At 32.7% G+C, this 19,498-nt stretch overlaps 2 protein-coding genes across 5 annotated transcripts; one reads left to right on the forward strand and one right to left on the reverse strand.

Moving 5' to 3' along the window:
- The first annotated feature begins 1,220 nt into the window (after nucleotides 1-1,220).
- LOC129303171 (acetylornithine aminotransferase, mitochondrial) lies at nucleotides 1,221-6,785 on the forward strand. Of its 2 annotated transcripts, XM_054942285.1 has the most exons (5): nucleotides 1,221-1,385; nucleotides 2,022-2,195; nucleotides 3,064-3,536; nucleotides 4,887-5,321; nucleotides 6,173-6,785. In XM_054942285.1, exons 3-5 carry the CDS (start codon nucleotides 3,093-3,095, stop codon nucleotides 6,710-6,712), a joined length of 1,419 nt encoding a protein of 472 aa, XP_054798260.1. In that variant the 5' UTR covers nucleotides 1,221-1,385; nucleotides 2,022-2,195; nucleotides 3,064-3,092; the 3' UTR covers nucleotides 6,713-6,785. The 2 variants fall into 2 exon arrangements, with proteins under 2 accessions (XP_054798260.1, XP_054798261.1); XM_054942286.1 differs by lacking the exon at nucleotides 2,022-2,195.
- A 666-nt stretch (nucleotides 6,786-7,451) lies between these two features.
- Nucleotides 7,452-11,354, reverse strand: LOC129303582 (RINT1-like protein MAG2L). 3 transcript variants are annotated; one of them, XM_054942993.1, is made up of 5 exons: nucleotides 11,024-11,354; nucleotides 10,828-10,926; nucleotides 10,111-10,229; nucleotides 8,022-10,008; nucleotides 7,452-7,762 (listed from the first exon to the last, which is right to left on the reverse strand). In XM_054942993.1, the coding sequence occupies exons 1-4, from the start codon at nucleotides 11,316-11,318 to the stop codon at nucleotides 8,023-8,025; spliced, it is 2,499 nt and encodes an 832-aa protein (XP_054798968.1). In that variant the 5' UTR covers nucleotides 11,319-11,354; the 3' UTR covers nucleotides 7,452-7,762; nucleotide 8,022. The 3 variants fall into 3 exon arrangements, with proteins under 3 accessions (XP_054798968.1, XP_054798967.1, XP_054798969.1); XM_054942992.1 differs by having other exon boundaries at nucleotides 7,452-10,008; XM_054942994.1 differs by lacking the exon at nucleotides 11,024-11,354 and having other exon boundaries at nucleotides 7,452-10,008; nucleotides 10,111-10,215; nucleotides 10,828-10,938.
- Nucleotides 11,355-19,498: the final 8,144 nt, after the last annotated feature.

Genomic DNA, 19,498 nt, shown 5'->3' on the forward strand with positions numbered 1-19,498 from the left:
TAACTTGGGCGTATCGTCCTCTTTCAACGGCTATACTGAAACTTGAACAGTGAACTAGAGTATTTATGTCAACCTTTAGTGGCTTCCCAATGAGATTTCCTAACTCGAGCATGCAATTTTTGGTATGATAGTACATGGGCAAGTTTGGTACCCTCACCTAAATTGCAATCTTTTTCACTCTGTTGCAAAAATGTTGAAGTTGGGACTCCAACAATGCATAGCAAGTTGATAACCTCGGATCGTCCAAGGACCTTTAAAGAGGAGCTTCTTGCATAGATCTAAGTTTGATGTCTTGAAGACAAAGAAATTATTTTCTAGGTCCATAGTTTCAAAATTATTAGTCCTTAGCATCCATCTCACTCTGTCTCTCATCATTTTTAAAGACATATTTCTCCCTAGTAACATGATTACTAAGGCATCTTTCCATGGCATACATAAAATTTTTCAAGCATTCATTTGACATGTTTATATGTGGGAGATTCTCCATGATTTTCTTGTGCTCCTTAGTGAGCACTGGTGCTATTTCCTTTTCTTCTTTTAGCCATTCCTTTATTAAGACATCAAAATCTATTTGGAATTTACAAGCTTCCTGACCAGGCAGCTTTTCTTTGTAGTATATTTGCATTTTGCTACCTTGGCTCTCATCCTCTGCATTATCTTGTTGCTTTGTTTTTTCTTTATGGATGGGCGATTCTTTTTTCATCTCATCACTTTCATGCTTATGATTTGTGTTAGGCAGTGCGGTCTCATTGACACTAGTCTCTTGCTCTACCATCACCACATCCTCGTCTTTCATTTCAAGGCTTTTCACTTGAGCATCACTCTCTTCGGTTGGCCCATCATCCTTTATTTGTCCGATGTTACATCCATTAGGACTTGTTGGAACATGTTTTGCAACTTCTTTGTATCCCTCACTTTCCATCAAAACGACATCTTCTTCCATCCTCTTCATGGCCTTACCTTTGATAGCATCTTCCTCCTTTGACGGACCAACATCATCTTCATCGGATGATTTTCCAGTGTTGACCATTGAGTCATTGTGCACACCCTTTCTCTCACTCTCTCACATCATCCCTCTATGCAGACACCCGCATTTTTTTTAAGTATTCTAGGGCTTTATATTTTTTCCATCTACAATATAGATCCTTTTAGTTTTTTAGAAACGCTCGCATGATATAAATGGGGTTATGAATGTGTGACTCGAAACAAGGTAAAAGATCACAGGGACTAATACGGCAAAACATGGCGAGTAAAGTGACCAAAGTTGTCTTTCCTCAAAAATTAAAAAACTTGATCGCTTGACCCTGCATCGGTCTAGCCTCTCGCCCGCCTGCGTCGTTCGAACATCCTCATCTCGCCGTTGTGTTTCCGTCTGGCATTATCCGGTGAGTTTCCTTTTTTTGCAGTACTCTCTCTCTGCTACCCATTGCTCAGTTGCTCAACTCGCTCCCTTTTAACCTCCCTTGCACTCCATAGCTTTCTTTCTCTGCAATTCGCTTTTGTTCTTGCTCTCTTTCTGGCCCTACTCCTTCCCTCTTTTTCATCTGTGTATTTATTTCTTCAGGTGAGGAAAGTCTCTTCTTTTAGCCTGGTTGTTTTATCTCGTCCTCATAAATTCTCATTCTGAGATTCAAAATCGTCACTGAATTGTTTTTGACGCATTTTCTCGGCATTTAGTTGTCGTTTTCAGTTTTTTTCTGTGATGATTTGTTGCTTCCTGCACGTTTTCTATATGGATGTCACAATGGGCAATTTGTGCTTGATCTGTTATAAGTTCGAATTCGCAAATTTTGTTCAGTATCTACCATGCATGCATTGGGTTCTTTGTGAAGGAAAGCTAGGTCAGTTCAATTTTTTAGGCTTTGGGAAATTTTGAGTTAAGGGATTTTGGAAGTGGGCATTTCGAAAAATGTTCTGGTGGTCACCGTCCCAACAAATGTCAAAATGTAAAATAAAATAGTGTCCTTGGACTTAATCGTCATTGACCCGGAACTTTCTCTTCTTCCCATGCCGAAACCTAGCTCAACCCAGCCGCCGTTGCTCGTTGCTTCTCGTGAAGTCGTGCTCCATCGCTGCTCGTGCTCGTTGCTTCTCATTATAGCCTGCGACGCCGTGCCCTCTTCTCTTCACTGCTGCTCGCGCTTGGCCTGCACCATTCTTCATCGTCTTCGTGCTTGTCTAAGTGGAGAAGAGAGGTAATGTTCCATTCATCCATAACTTCCATTGGTGAACGCCTCGTTTATTTAGGATGGTTGCTCTATGATTCTTCCATACCTACTGATTTATACTTCCGTCTTACACCTAATAAACACTCGCGCGTGCGCGTTCTTCCTGTTCGATTCAACAAGATAGCCCTTTTGTTCCTTTCTTCCGTGAATCTATATCTGAATTGAGCCTTTTCTGATATTTATAATTATAACTATCATCATTGTTCCTAAACCCAGACGGCTGCAACTATGGCCTGCATCGGAAGCTGGTTTTCTCTGTGTTTTATCGACAATTTCTTTCATACTTAAGTTGTGTTTTTGTGTTGCTGCATGCTTATTAAATGGGTTATCCAAATATTGAAAATTTTTATTTGGGTATTGTCCTGTTCCTACTGATGATCCTTTTTTCCACCCCTATATGCTATATATATATATATATGTTACTTTTATTTGGGGTGATGCCCATTTTCTCTTATTGCCCCTCCAAACTTGATTTATAGTTCCATTCCTGTCCAGATGATCAGATGATAGCTTGTGATGATTGTTCCTTTCATTCGATTTGGCAGTGGTAGCCAAGATATTGAGATAGCACGTTATTGCCTAGAAATTATGTGCAATGTTCGTGTATTTTAGCCTACTTAGTATGGCAAAATTGATCATGCATCTGAATGTCATTGAAAGTTTTCATATCATTTCCACTTGTTTTTTTTTTCAGTCGCCATTTAATGGATTTGATTTTATGTGGGCCGTTTGCTCCTGACTTTACTGCAAGCTAGTTTCAACCTGTTCAAAAAACTAAAATTAGTCCTAGTATTCTATAATTCTTGAATTATTTTCTTTCTTTGAGCAAATATAGGTAACCAAAAATCTTCTTTGACCAACACAATGAGTGCTGTTCACATTGGTCTTAATTATTCAACTTCTCAATCATCATGCAATGTTCGGAGATTTTACAATGTAGAGAGACAAAGCATATCAGACAGTGAAAGAAAAGCTGCTCAGGTTAGTTGTCAGAGGGTTGTGGTTGCACGTCTTAATTTAGGTGTTGAGGCACCAAATAATGCTGGGAAGATTTCACTGGGAAAGACTCAGGAGGTGATTGAGTCAGAAGGGAAGTTTTTGGTTGGAACGTATGCAAGAGCTCCAGTTGTGCTTGAGAGTGGTGAAGGATGTAAGTTGTATGATATTGAAGGCAAGGAATATTTAGATTTGAGTTCCGGGATTGCAGTTAATGCACTAGGGCATGGGGATGCAGACTGGTTGAAGGCTGTGGTTGAGCAAGCCAATACACTTACTCATGTTAGCAATGTGTACTATTCAGTCCCGCAGGTATGGGTATACCACGATTGATCTGCTTATATTTGAAACAAGCTGTCTTCAGCTTAGAAAGCATGGAATAACAGCAACTGCTAATAATTTCTTAAGTTGTCTAAATTGAGATATTGGTCTCCTTCGAATAATGAAAACGGAGAAATAACACTGCTACTTGTTTCCATTGTTTTTTTTTTAATTGAATTTCATTATTTTAGCAAGTTATGTTGTACTTGAGATTATCATTTGGTAAGCGTTTAAGCTGTAGAGATGTCAAAAGTGTTAATACATTATTGCCCTATGTTAAGTACATGGTTTGTTACTCAAGTTTAATGTAGATTCTGAAAGTGTTTTACTGTCCTCACAATGGCAAAGGTTAAAAATAAAACAGAAGGAATCATTGTCATTCTTATTATTGTATTAATAAGAGTTCTAGGAAGTCATACCAGTCATAAGTCATGAATATTGTGGCTCATCTTGTACTCCATGCAAATGCACGAGACACACCCCATCCAAATTTGAGTTGTTGAACATAGTTGTCAATGAAAATCCATAGTAACTATTGTGATAAGTAAATTTCTGGATTGTAAATAAGTATACTAATGTAACATTTGTGTAGCAGACTGAAATTCAATACCCTAAGCGTTCGTTAACTTAGAAGTGCATGCAATGTTCACGTATAGGAGTCCTGTATGGCAAAGTTCTCTTAGAATTCTAACGGGGACATAAAAAAAGCCAGGAAGAAGCATCATATGAACAGGAACACAGTTTGTTTAGAAGGGGTAAAAGAATCTGATTACTTGGTCCTCCATTAATATCATACATGTCCTTGTTTAGGGCTTTGGATTTAGTTTTTTATCCTGTTTACTAAGCTTTTACTATGGTTTACTTTGAGTTTGTGTCTTGTGTTTTATGTTGGCACATTAATGTTTTGAACTTTTTATCAATTTCATTAGCCCTTGGTTTGGAATGGGAAGAAAATAGGGAGGAGAGACAACTAGAGGAGAAAAGTTGAAGAAAAAGACATTTTTTTTCTCCCTAGCATAAAGTTTTTCCTGGAGTTTTCCCTCTTTTTAGGGGGAAATTAGGGGAAAACGAGGGTGAAAAATGTCCTTTTTTCTCGAATTTCCTCCTCTAACTTTCTCTCCTCTCTTTCTTCCCATTCCAAACAAAGTCTATTAGTCTGGGAGTGGTGCAGGTAGAACTTGCCAAGAAGAGTCTTGTGTTTGAGATTTTTCTTTTTCTTTTTTTAATCTTGTTTAATAAACTGTTGCTCTAGTTTTTTTGAGTTTGTGTCTTGTGTTTTATGTTGGCTCATGAATGTTTTGAACCTTTATCAGTTTCATAATTAGTTTGGCATTGGCGCAGGTAGAACTTGCAAAGAGCCTGGTTGCTTCTTCTTTTGCTGACCGTGTGTTTTTTGCTAATTCTGGAACGGAAGCAAATGAAGCTGCTATCAAATTTGCGAGGAAATATCAAAGACACACATGTACGGATGGAAAAGAGCCAGCCAGAGAGTTTATAGCTTTCAGGAATTGCTTCCATGGGAGAACCTTGGGTGCCCTTGCTTTGACAAGTAAAGAACAGTACAGAGCTCCATTTGAACCTGTTATGCCTGGAGTGACTTTTCTAGAGTATGGAAATGCCCAGGCAGCAGTAGACTTAATTCACCGGGGCAAGATTGCTGGAGTTTTTGTGGAACCTATCCAAGGAGAAGGGGGAATATACAGTGCTACAAAAGAATTTCTGGAATCTCTGCGTAATGCCTGTGATGAGACAGGGGCTCTTCTTGTGTTTGATGAGGTATATATTTTCTAACTCTACCTGTTTGAAAGTAATTAAAAACATTTCTTGTTAGCTAATTTTCAGGAAAAGAAGTATGCTTATGCAAGATGGAGTCGCGAGAATGGCTTTTCCTTTAACTCAGTACTCCTTCTAGGCCACAATATAAAATATCTTCTAAAAGCTTTGCTTGGTCCAAAATATAGGGCGTTGGATAATTTTTTTTTTTAATTGTCTTTTCAACTATATGCCTACTTCATTTATTACTCTTTTTTTTCAAAGCGATGTATTGAAATTTTAGTTATCATTACTAAGGTACTTATATAGGGTATTTAATGAGGGGATAAATGAAAATATATACAATTTTTTAAGAAATTAAGATTTTATCTAACTTTTTTGAGAACTGTGAAATATCATTACTAAGTTACGAATACCATATGTTGTGGTCCAGAGCAGTGGCGAACCTGCATGCTAGTATGGACACTTGCCCCCACTCACTTTTGCAAAAAGTACATGCAAGGCATGTAAAATTTTCCTCTTTTTTTTTTTGACCCCACTATTTTTAATATTTTGACCCTAATAAGTTCCAATTCTAAAAGTTTGCCCTTTTGCTCCCACAAACATTGGGTCTTGGATCTGCCACTGGTCTAGTTTACCTTTTCTTCTGTTATATTGCTTCGGAGGACATAATCACTTGAATCAACCCCCAACATGTATAAATACAGAGATTACTTCTCTTTCAGTAAATTTGCATAGATTTTGTATAATAACTTATTTATATAGTTCCCATAATTTTTTATTCCAGAGAAATTTATATGGTATCATTATATGTTATTCCATTCTTCTTAATGAGCATCTTCCTGCAATTTTAGGTTCAATGTGGTTTAGGCCGATCAGGGTATCTTTGGGCCCATGAAGCTTATGGTGTCTTTCCAGATATCATGACACTTGCCAAACCACTTGCTGGCGGTCTGCCTATTGGAGCAGTCCTGGTAACGGAGAAGGTTGCTTCTGCTATAAAATATGGTGACCATGGAAGCACCTTTGCTGGAAGTCCTCTGGTTTGTAATGCTGCTATTGCTGTATTGAACAAAGTATCAAAAGCTGACTTCCTGGCTTCGGTCTCTAAGAAAGGCGCCTACTTCAAAGAACTTCTGAAACAAAAGTTGGGAGGAAACCGGCACGTGCGAGAGGTTCGTGGTGTAGGGCTAATTATAGGAATTGATTTAAATGTTTCTGCCTCGCCTCTTGTTGATGCATGCCGAAATTCTGGTCTTCTAGTTTTAACAGCTGGAAAAGGCAATGTTGTGAGGCTTGTTCCTCCACTAATTATAACAGAACAAGAGCTTGAGCTTGCTGCTGAAATTCTGCACCAAACTTTGCCTGTTCTTGATGAGACCAATCAAAACTAGGGGAAGAGATATTGCCTTCCTATCTGCAAATTGAAATTAGTACTTGGACTTTATATATTTGCCAAATTGTCAACTTCCTTTGTTGCTTAGTATGCAAGAGTATTAGAGCTTGGCTGTACCAATATTGCTGTCTAAAGTGTGATAGCGCCGCAAGGGTTCAGTTTTAATATCGTTCATGACAATCTCAAAATATATTAATAATGTGTGAAAGTACACTGGATTAGTACTGCCTTTTCATTGCTCATCAATATACAGTAAACGGAAGAATGACAACAAAAGAAAACCGAAAACATGTAAATAATAATTAAATATCACAATATAATTATTATTTAATTTTTAAAAACTTACTGATATTTTAATTTTTGATAAAACGATGTATTTGTTCCTAGTGACCATTAGGCATTGAGAAATAACTATTTTAAAACAATAAAAAATGACTTACAAGTTTTATGTATCAGTTAAGTGTAAATTTTAAAATTCAATAATAATAATAATAATTATTATTATTATATGTTTGAAAAATGACTATTTTAGTCAGAATAAAAATGGACTACTATCTTTCTAGAGGGAATGCTGGGGCCAACGCTCGGAGGAAATGCTTCGATTGATATACAAATTTATGTTAAGTGTCAATAATAATCTCGGTTTACAAAATTGACTATTGGTTTTGTTTACAGAGCAATAAATCTAGCAGCATTCAAGTGAACTTTTCTTCCTTTTTTTTTTGGGGGGGGGGGGGGGGGAATCACACAACATGATATCCCCATATTGCAAGAACAAAAATTTGGCTCGAGCTCTGCATGGAAACTGTCCCTGTATAAGAGATAATTTGATCTTCCCCAAAAATGATCAGATCAGCAAGAGGATGCCACTTGTCAGTAGTTCTATCCACATAAATCTATAGAATCTGGACCAAGTTTGTGAAGTATCATTTCACTTGCCTTTTACAATGGGCAATTTGTCTTCATCAGGTTTCTTGTTGTAACCCTGCAACCCTCCATTGAAGCAGCTGAAAGACAGTAGAAGGGTCTGTAGAGAGCATGCACACCCCTGCTGAGATGCAAAGTTCTCAAGGCCAAAACAAAATTACAGTTTCTACGAGTTCTAATTCTCAGACAAGCCTTCTGACTCCCCAGTCAATCTTTTGCCTACAATGTATTAAAAATTGATATCTTGCTCCGCCTACCTATTTGAATCCAATGGATATGGCTGAATTGGGAATTCACTGTTGAGTCCAGTGACATTTTTATCACTAAATAGGGTGATATTTTAATCGCTTATGATACAAGTCGGAAGTTCTTTCACTTACCTCACTTTATTGCAGATGCAAAATTTCTGTTTCGCAGAACTTGAGCAACCTGATTGACTGATAGATGTGTGATTCCCTGAAGACGCAAACATCTTGATTTATTTTCACCACTGGATAAAATTGTTTGCAATTGCTTTACCTCTTCTCTTTTCAGCTTTAAAAGCTTAAGAATCTCTTTAACACAGGGAAAAAATGCTTGAGGACGAGCACAAAAAGGTTGGAAAACGAAGAACAATGCTTGCATATCAGCTTCAAACTGATGGATCCCCTTACCAGAGAACCGGATTTCATTTGCGGCAAAGTTGCGAGAAATGTAATGATCTAGGCCATCAGCAAGGCTTCTCCACAAGTCTGAGAAATCCTTTGAGTTGAGATTTGTCCTCACGACATGAAGCCGACTTCTAAGGGCATCTAGAGCTTCAACGAAATCTGTAGAGACCACTAAATCAATTGCTTGTGTCACACCAACTATATTTTTATCATCTTGCTCTTGCTTAAAATGATCTTTATTTTTAACATATTCCCAAGAAATGAGCTCAAACTGACGAAGAATGGCTGCAATAACCTCCATGAGCCAGTTGATTTCCATTTCAGACAAGCTTCTTATTTCTTCACTATAAAAGGAACCACAAGTCGTTGCATCATCTTCTATGGGCTTGCTAGAATCATTTTCAGCAATTTTCATCTCTAAAAATTCCACGCTGTCACTCCATTCTAGCAGTTTAGTTTGAATATATCTGGCAGCATTTACTAATCCACATATTCTAACAATGGCATCATCATCAGGATCATCAGGATGTAACTCAGTTGTCTTGAACTGCAAGAGCAGTATCTTAAAGAAACACCAGAGGAATTTTCCCGCTGTAGATCTAATAAATCGTGCACGTGATATTATGGATGGCATAGTTTGGCAGCGTTCAGTCATCTCCCACACAATTTTAAGGAAAACTTCTGCAATAGGAGGAGCTCTATGGTCTTCTACAGTAGAAAGTACATGATGCACAGAATCCAAATCCATGTTAAAACTTGAAGATTTATTATAAATCATCCACATCTTCTCCTCTTTTAGCTCCACTTTAAGTTTCTTCCAGGCATTTTTGAATTCCATTTTTGCCCAAAGCTTGAGCCAATCCAGCCGATTGCAGAATATTGTTAGGACAGATATACCTCTTGAGAGCCCATCAATCTTTTCAGACTCTATCAAGAACAGACCAGTATCTAGATTAACAAGAGATTGCATCTGTTTATCAAACGCAACAATAAGGTCTATCAAGTGAAGCCATGAGGATATAGCATCAAGTTTCACAAGCTTTGCTTTGTATCTGTCAGCAAGCAAAGAGAAAATTCGTTTTTCTATAAAGCAAGAAAGCACTTGAACCATTGCACAGACCCATGCTTCTTTAGCACTACAACTGATGAGTCTTGCCCTGTCAATTAGGGGCTGCAAGACATCATCAACTCCTGTGATAAAATCTCTGCTAACTTTGTAAACCAGAGCAAATATATATTCTGGCTGCTCAATCCAATTGGCAAAATGGTGTTCCATCCTTGATGCAATAGGAGAAACCAGCTCATCAATAGCCCAAAGCTGTACATTGTTCTCCTTTTTTTTGATAAAATTAAGCTGTCTTTCTTCTCTTCTTCTTTGCAGATGTTGCAATGCACAAAGTGCTATGAAACTTTCTGAATAACTTCTCCTTTTGTCTTCTTGCATTAGAACAAGCGGGTTAGGAATACATGTGATTTGCCCACTTCCAACCTTTGATGGTAGCAATTTCGGTGGCCAACCAAGAGAAACAAGAAGAGCTCGGTGATCTGAAAAGGCTTGTGGACGAAGAGAAGCCAATATTTTGTCTACTCTATTGTCAACAGACCTCACAATGCTATGCCATTGAGAGTGGGATTTCACAACTGTCTCCAACACTTCTTCAATATCATTCATTGATTTTATGGCCTGAAGCAACTTATCTGGCTTTCTAGCAGATTCCTGCAAATCAGAGCACATTCGTGTCTAACAATCTACCACTATAATAAACTTGTTATTCCAAAAATGCATTTATCAAATAATAGATAGAAGAAAATTTGTTACCATAGAGACTGATGAATTTGAAATCCTCTTTGAAAATAAATTCCCAGTGTGGCAAGCCATAACAAAAAGGGCAGCATCTTCAAGATCTCCAACAAGAACTTCCAACTGTAGAGCAGTCTCTGAGACAATAAGTCGGGAAAACTTTACAGATAGCGAGGATAAGATGCAATAAAGATCAAAGGTATTGGTGATTTCATTACAAGAGCAAAATGGACAATGTTAATACATAGATGTGCTTATACAAATCATCAATTGCTGGATACAATAGAAGATGCAAGCTGAAGATAAAATAAATATGTGGATTTGCCTCTACCAGCGTCTAGTATTCTAATTTAGAACAACATGCTGAATGAATCTAAAGGAAAATTTGACTTCCTGCATCGTAGGAGAAACTGACGAGAGTACAATATATATATATATATATATAATGCTGAAATAATAGAACCACGATTTCATACATCAATATCTCAGAAAAAATAAACAAGTATCTAATACCATGGAGAAATTAATAAGCCAGAACCAAATTTTGGTATCACGACAAAGCTGCTTGTAGACCCAAAGAAGCACACTACGAACAAACTAAATAAATTGGTAAAAAAAAAAAAAACAGACCTAACAAATAAAATGAAGAAAACATTAAGATTGAAATTTAAATCTTGCGAATCAGCAACAACAGCTGAACCCAAGGGAAAACAAATACAGAGTCCCTTAACTCACCGACATAACTGCGAATAGACTCAATTCGCTTCACTTCCTTTGCCAATCGAGGAAGCTCCTCATTCAACAACCTTTGAAATTTCTTCGAACCAATCCCGTCTATAAATTCGGTAGATTAAAATTATTTAAAAAAAACTTCAGAAACGTAACAACCGAAGTACATAAAAAGAATACGAAGAGAATAGAGAAGACCGACGTCTAAAAGTACGGAGACAGAGATTTTGCATGTTGTGGTTGAGCTCGTCGAGAGCTGATTTAGCCGAAAAGGAACGAGAAATCCACGAAACAGCACGTTTGGTGAGATCATTCTGCAGGTTTCGGAGCTGAGTGTCCAATTCCGAGCATTGTTGGCTCAAAGAGGAAGAGAGAACAGAAGCATTGAGGGACAAATCTTGGTGGGTTGAGAAATGCTTGTCAAGAAACCCTAGCTGTAGAGGAGAGAGATCGGTGATGGTGGGTAAAGCGATGGGAGGAGCAGGGTGACGCTCCATGGTCGTTGATAATCGGAACTGCTTCAGAAAGAAGCACTTTTTAATTTCTATTATAGCCCCTTTAGTTCTGTTTTGTTTTGAAAACTAATAATTAATTTTTTTGAAAAATTGGGCCCACAGAAGAAAATAAGGATTTTTTTTTTGCTAAAAAAAAAAGAAAGAAAAGGAAGTTACTCACATCACTAACTAGTCACAATCTATCTCAACCTTCGAAAAGCTGGACCCATAAAACGGCACCAAACAATAAAAATAACACGGATTATCATATTCAAAGACCATGCAATTCAAAACAGACAAAATGTGATAACAAGTTTCATTTCAGACAAAATAAATTTATTATTTTATTTTAATAATAATTTATTTTATATTGATTATTGTTTGCAAATAATTCATTTGAATGATTTTTTGATACAATTTTCCTAATATAATAGGACAATTGCAATTAAATATATGTAAAGAAAATTATTTACATATAAAGATTATTGTTAGAATAGAAATATGAGCTTGTTTTTTTTAATAATAACTTGTTATTAATCCTTGTTTATAAATAATTTTTTATAGGTTCTTGAATGTAATTTTTTCATATAGAATACTATTTTTTTTTATAACGTCACTTATATTTAAGTGATAATTCGATTTTGTTTTCCAAACCTAATTTCTATGATTTCAGCTTCTAATGTTCATTTTAATTATCAAGTTAGTTTTTTAAATTTTGCAAGACAAAATAATCCTAAAAAAATGGATTGATTAATACTTTTTCAATTTTATTTATAAATTATTTTTATCAATATTATTAATATCAATATAATAAAAGTAAATAAAATTTTAAATATAACTATCAAATAAAAAGTAAAAAATAAACAAACAATATAATTTTTTTTTATCTTTCTCTATTACTTTTTAAGGGTCGTTTGAGAATTTTAATTTAACATAAAATAATCTCATTAGCTGGTAACTTATAATATGAATCATATTGTACTTCTAGAAGGCATCTAATATACAATACCATAAGGAGTACATATGAACCATCCTAATGTCATTGATTTTTACTTTTTATGATTTCTAATTTAATTATGGTGGCTCTTTTAAGTTTTCATGATTTTTTTCCTGAATATGTTGCTTTTTTGTTTCCAGTTCATCATTCTTGCTCCCCACCACATTATTAATCTGCATGGCTGGCTGCCACATCATCATTCTATTAGCCATGTCAAGCTCACGGTAATTTAAATTTATATTTATTTTACAATGTGTTAGGAATAATTTAAAATTTTGAGTTCAAGAATAAATTTGAATTCCATGATGACCTTATATATGAAATCTTGGATTCGAGACAGAAGGTTACTACTACTTCATGTTTTAACTCAAATAAGCAAGGTGTAATATAATGAAAACGTTTTAACTCAGCGTTAAAAGACATTTTTAACCATGCGAATCTCTATTTTTTTATGTTTTTAAAATATATTGCATTAAATAAATAGATTTGAATTTAAATTGTACATTTAGAAATTTCACATATAAAATTCATATTGTTAAAATAGTTTATTTGAACATTATAAAAAATTCGTACCAGAATGAGTTGTCATACTCGCGAGACTTACATGTTGAGGCGATGTTGAAAGAGAATAAATGAGATTTGAAATAATTATGATGAATTAGTTATTTGAAATTCTAAAAAATTACAATAAACACTTCTTGGATTTGAATCAAATTTTCACTGATCCGAATGTAACATTAAATAGGATTGACTTTTTCTCTGATCTACCATGCTACTAATAAATGTAGTGAGCAAGTTAGGCATGATAGCATTAGTTACTTTTTAACATTCTTCAAAATACTTTATAAATTTTTTTTAAGCCATATATTATTCATATATTATTCTCCTCCGGCCCTGTATATTTATCATTTTCTAAAAACACAATGTAATTCACTTTATAAGTTATTATTTGATATGATTATTTTGTTTTAAATTAAAATTTTTAGACTACCCTTAAAAAATTAGAAAAAGGAAAAAAAATAATGTTATATCTTTTTACTTGAAGATTATATTTAAAATTTTACTTATTTTTATTCATTATATTTTTTTTATATTGATATTGATAAGGTTAATGGAAATGATTTATAAATAGGATAAGAGAAAATATATATAGAATAATTTATCAAAGTTTTTATATTATATTTAAATTTATTAATTGTTGAATGCATGGTGTTAAAAATCAATCAAGTTGGTTGTCTTTTCCACTCGTGGCATGTTGGCCCCAAGAGATATTTAAAGGTGGCCCATTCTATGATTTTATCACTGTCTTGTGGCTCTTTATGAGCAATGCAATTTCTTGAAATTTAATGCCTCCATCCCTATCTTGAAAGTGTTGTTAAAAAAAAAAAAACAAGTTTGAAAAAGGAAAACAAACTTCTAGTTTCATTCGATAACATTGAAAATGACACATAATAATCAGGAAAATAACACATAATAATCAGGTTATGTACAGAATTAATTTATTTATTATATAATATTTAATTGTTTATATATATATATATATATATATATATATATATATTAAAAACACAGATTGTGACACTACATTGATATGGGTGTGTTTTTCACCATTGGCATGTTTGAGCCCGTGAGATTTTGTGGGGGCCCACTCAATTCTGTATAGTAGCTTCTTGCAAAGCAATTAACTAAGCATCAATCTAAACTAATTATGAGGTTTCAAATGTCAATTTACAGAATCAGTCAAATTAGTTAAAAATTAAAAAAAAATTGAGCAATTAGTTCGACTGGCTCTCTCTCTCTCTCTCTCTCTCTCTCTCTCTCTCTCTCTCATATGATCAACATTCGACGGCGCAAAAATGGTTCGCATTTTTTAAGTTATCATTAGTATGGTATACTCCTTTCATCCTATTTATAAATCACTTTTAATATATTAATTAATTTTAAAAAAATTAAAATTTTTTAACTCTGTTTTAAAATTGAATAAATTTTTAATTTTATTTTTATTAAATATACACACGTTAATAACATATTTTCTCTCTCCAACATTCAATGAAGGGTAAAAAATAAAATTTATAATAAAAATTTAATAACGTAGCTTATAAATAAGACAAAAAAATTCTTCTCTCTCCATCTTATAAATAGGATAAGAGGAAGTAAAATTATTTTTAATATTTTTAATAGGTTAAAACGTAACAATATATAGTTAATATATTTTTATTCAATAAAATTAAGACAAGTAAATTTTAACGTATTAATAGTATTAATACTAATAGTTTGTAATGGAATAAGATTTAAAAAAAATTCACATACTTTGATTTAATTAAAAAAATAAAAAAAAGTATTTTTAATATATAAGACTGAGTATATAAAATTTTTCCTTAAATAATAATGACTAATTTTGGATTTTCTAGTATAGTTTCATTTTATACTTCCTTTGTTCTTATCTATAAGGTGAAAATAGAAGAATTTTTTGATCCTATTTATAAATCATGTCACTAATTTTTTTGTTTATCCTCTATTAAATGTTAATTAGTTAGAGAAAATATATTATGAAAGTATATACTATATTTAATTGGGACAAAATTAGAAATTTATTAAATTTTTAGACATAATTAATAAGTTTTAATGTTTGTTTTCATTACTTCTGATAAAATAATTAGAATTTGGAAGGGGCTTATAAATATTATCATAGAAATATTAAGAATATCCCATTTGCAATTATTGTAATGGATTGTGTATATTAATTTCTATTTATTATTGTTCTCTATTCTATTTATGTATACCCATTCATATGATGAATGTGATATGGCAAAGTTTAACATCAAAATTTGTCTCTTACTTCACATTTATAATATATTGCTTTTCTTCTTTAGCTTTGTCTATCAAAATTTTAGTCATTCTAAAAAGCTAAGTTAATTAGAAGGTTGGAAAAAAAAAACTATAAGAATTCGTCCATAGCAATGGCTGATCTAGCCCCATTTCTATTTTTGTGTCCTTTTAATTTTATTCTTCTCCAGAATTACTCCTATACTCAATTTTGTGATTCATTCTTCCAAGAAATCTCACATTCTCTTGCTTAGGGATTCATTCTTTTGAGAATTACTCCTAATTATTCACATAATAATAATAAAATCATCCAATTGTTAGTGAAGATGGCTTCCTGAAGAATAAAAAAAAGTATAGATGAAAATGAAAGTTGTGCACAATATATTTACAGCGTAAGCAATACTTTCTTTATGATTAATTTGTCCCCACCTATTTCAATTTTTGGATGTAAATTGGGTTGATATTGATCCTTCAAGATACAAGAAAGACTCTTAAGTATGAATTGTATCTCCAAGACTCAAGCTAAGACAACAATAATTTTTACAAATTAATAGTTTGACTTTATTTCCGGTGCATTCAAAGACAAAGAAATGAGTTTCAATAAATGGATGTTGATCGATGTACAGAATAAGTAATAGTGATAGATATTTATAAATACTGAAGTGATGCTTTGATGTGGTTGATAATGCTAGTTTATACATAGATTATAATAGGTTTTTGGCTCTCAAATTGGATTATTATAGCTTATAATATGGGGAAAATAGGAATAAATTGTCTCACTGAGTATTTTATGTAAATTTTAGATAAATAATACAAAAAGAGACCAAGAACGCACCAAAGGACAAAGAATCACACCTATAATTACATCCGATTGCATATGAGGAAAAGTTGAGAAGGCTAGTACATGTTTCAAGTATAGGCAGATGAAATTGCAAAGGACACAACCATGGGCGAATGTAAAGTTGGTATCTTCTTTAACCACGGATGCAATTACAAAGGTAATTAAGATATCTTAAGAATGATTGTTACTATAAATAATGAAAAATTAATTAATTAAATTAAAGTAAGCCATCTCAGTAGGTAAGCCATATTATAAGGTGCTTGTTTGATTAATTGGTCTATTCTTTTTATATTAGCTTCTTATTTGCACTTTTTTATTAATTATTAAATCTTTTTTCTTAAAAACTAATTAGTTTTTATTAATAACAAATCTAATTGCTTTCCTTTCCATTCATCTCTTGGAATACTCCATAAATTATTACTATATTGATCTTGTGCACTTGCGAAAGTGATGAGTGGTATTTTTTAAGTAATAAAACTCTCCTTAAAAGTTATAATATATGTTGACTTGTAACCTTTAATATTAAATTATGTTGGTTCATGAGCAACCTTATATTAATTTATGAATATCCCTATGAACCACCATAGTTTAATAATTAATATTAATCAATAGTTATTTATAATAACTTTTTATGAAAAGAAACATCTTTTTAATAAGTAGAGTTTTCCTTTTATCAAGTGACTTTTTTTTGTTTTATAACCCTCCAAAGGTGACTTTACAATTTAGAGGGATATGACCTTTGTGATTATAATTCTCTATAATAAAAACTCTTTAATTTATAAGGACATGCTTTTCAAAAAGACATTTCTATATTGTGCAATATATTCAAACAATCTCTCATGATTTTCAGAATGATTATAAACTCTTATTACTTTAGGAATCTCTTGTTTTCAATAAAGGTGTCTAAAAGACTTGAATCTTTGCCTAGTAAAACATGGTTTCACCTATCCAAAATAATATGGAAGACAAAGCTTTGAATCAATTATCCCATATTAATAGGTGTGCATGAATTATGCATAAGATCTCATACCATTTTATGCCATACTTAAATTAACACTCTTACCTGACCTTGTATCCATATCCTTTTCACAAGTAGCAGCCTCGTCTTAGTCCAACGAGGATATCTTCTCCTCTATTCTTAGAATTAGTGCTCCTTAGGACATGAAAAATGGACCGCATTTTAGGAGGACTGGCTTGTGGTCTTTCTTACATGCCTATTAATAGTTAAATTTCAACCTTTACTCTTTTAATCTTATGGTAGCCAAGTACCTTTCAACTTTGGAACTCAAAACTTGATAACAATTTACAATTTTTTTTTTGAAGAATTGATTGCAATCATCCTAATAGTATTTTTTTCACTATTGGTGATCAAGGTTCATAGGGCTTCAATCCCATCTTCCTTGTTGTTTTCAACACCATATTCCTTGTTAGTCTTTTGTCAAATGATCTACAAGATTTAATTCATATCTTATATAACTTATGGAATTTACACAATTCATAATCAACTCTTTCACATAAGACATAGCTATGCTTTAATTCAATATGTCATGACTTTCCATTTTAAGCATGGCTATCAACATTTGAAAGTGTATACTAACTATGATAATGGGTAGATATTCCTGCTAACTTGATACTAGAGTTAAATGATGTATAGATATGACAACAACCAAAACAATTAACATATCATTAACATACAAACAAATCATGGTACATTTTCTAACATTAAATTTACCATTCCAAACAAGTATATGGATTTTGTCTTTATCCTTCCCTTTGTTCTCTTAGATCTTATAGACTGTCCTTCCTTCATCACATGCACTCTCTCATAAGCACTTATGTCTTTTGTTATCATCTTTCTTTCCCCATATTCCTCTTATATGAGATGATTCCCTAATTGCTGAAGAGAGAAATTTTCATCCTTATATCAAATACTCTTTTAAGGTCTTTCCATAAAGAAGGAAGTTCATCAATGATTGAAGAAATAATTATGGTTTTATCCATGTGCATGATCTTATCTGAAACAATTCAAAACATCAATTCATGCATTTATTCCATAATAGATGTTTCAGCAATTGTTCTAATTAAAATTAGAACTGAACATGATAATTATCAACTCATCTAATTGACATTAGAATTTGGCATGATAATGTAGAAACTTATAACTAAAAATCAATTATGCCAATTATAGCTTTCTAACCATAATTAAAACTATATATTTTCACTAGCCAAACATCCAAATAATTATATCAATAAATAATTGCAACAAACTAGAACATGAACAGACCTCATGAATATATAAACCCCAATAAATAAATAGAGGTAAATTAATACTTATTTGTCTCCTTTGAAATTGACCAAGGAATTTAAGAAATCTTTTTTTGCAATGTCCTAAATTGATCACCACATCCTTGTAATGGTTGTGCCACCTTAAAAAAAGTTGCCTCCTTCAAATCTTTCCAATCAATACCTCATGAAGTTTGTGATCAACTCCTTCAATGAAGCCATTTGTAGCATGCGATATGAAGTCTAAAGTCATTGGCAAGGATGGCTCTTTGAAGAATAAAAGAAATAGAAATGAAGATGAAAGTTGTGCACAACGTCTTTAACGCATAGACAAAGCTTTTCTTTATGCTTAATTCATCCCTCATTTATTCTAGTCTTCGGGTGCAAAATGGGTTAATGGCAAATTTCCTTTGGAATATAATGAAAATCCTTAAGTATGAATTACACTTCCAAGACAATAATGGTTTTTACAGAATGATAAGTTTAAGTTAACTTTATCTTTGATGCACTCAAAGATAGTAATGAGTTTCAATTGATGGATGTGGATTAATGTATTAAATGAGTGATTGTGAGGTGTATTTATAAATACTGAAGTGGTGTTTTGAAGTGATACCTTTTAAGTAATAAAATTCTCCTTAAAAGTTATAACCTATATTAATTCATAACCCTTATTGGTTCATGAATAACCTTATGTTAGTTTATGAATCAACATAGTTTAATAATTAATATTAACCATGGGTTAATTATAATAACTCCTCATGAAAAAAAATATCATTTAAATATGTAGATTTTTCTTTTCATCAAGTGATACATTTTAGTTTTATAACCTTTCAAATTAGGTGCCTTTAAAATTTTGAAAGACATAATCTTGATGACTATAATTTTCTACAATAAAAACTCCTTAATTTATAAGGGCATGACTTTTTGTAAAGACATCTCCTTATTTTGAAAATATTCCAACAATAGTTACTTTCAGTTATTTTGGCTTAATAACTTTTTCTCTTGGAAAATCTTCACAAAGACATCTCTTTATTTTGAAAATATTCCAACAATAATTACTTTAATTATTTTCGCTTAATAATTCATTCTTTTGGAAAATCTTGCATTTTAAATCTTGCATTTGAAATTCATGTATTTAAAATTCTTTATTTGGGTAGTTTAAAAAAATTCAAATAAAAAAGAGAGATGAACTGAAATTCAAAACAAAAATAAAAAATAAAAAATGATAAGCTTACT

This window comes from Prosopis cineraria, unplaced genomic scaffold (genome assembly GCF_029017545.1).
Source record: "Prosopis cineraria cultivar Desert tree isolate PC_DT_omini unplaced genomic scaffold, ASM2901754v1 PC2, whole genome shotgun sequence".
Lineage (NCBI taxonomy): Eukaryota > Viridiplantae > Streptophyta > Magnoliopsida > Fabales > Fabaceae > Prosopis > Prosopis cineraria.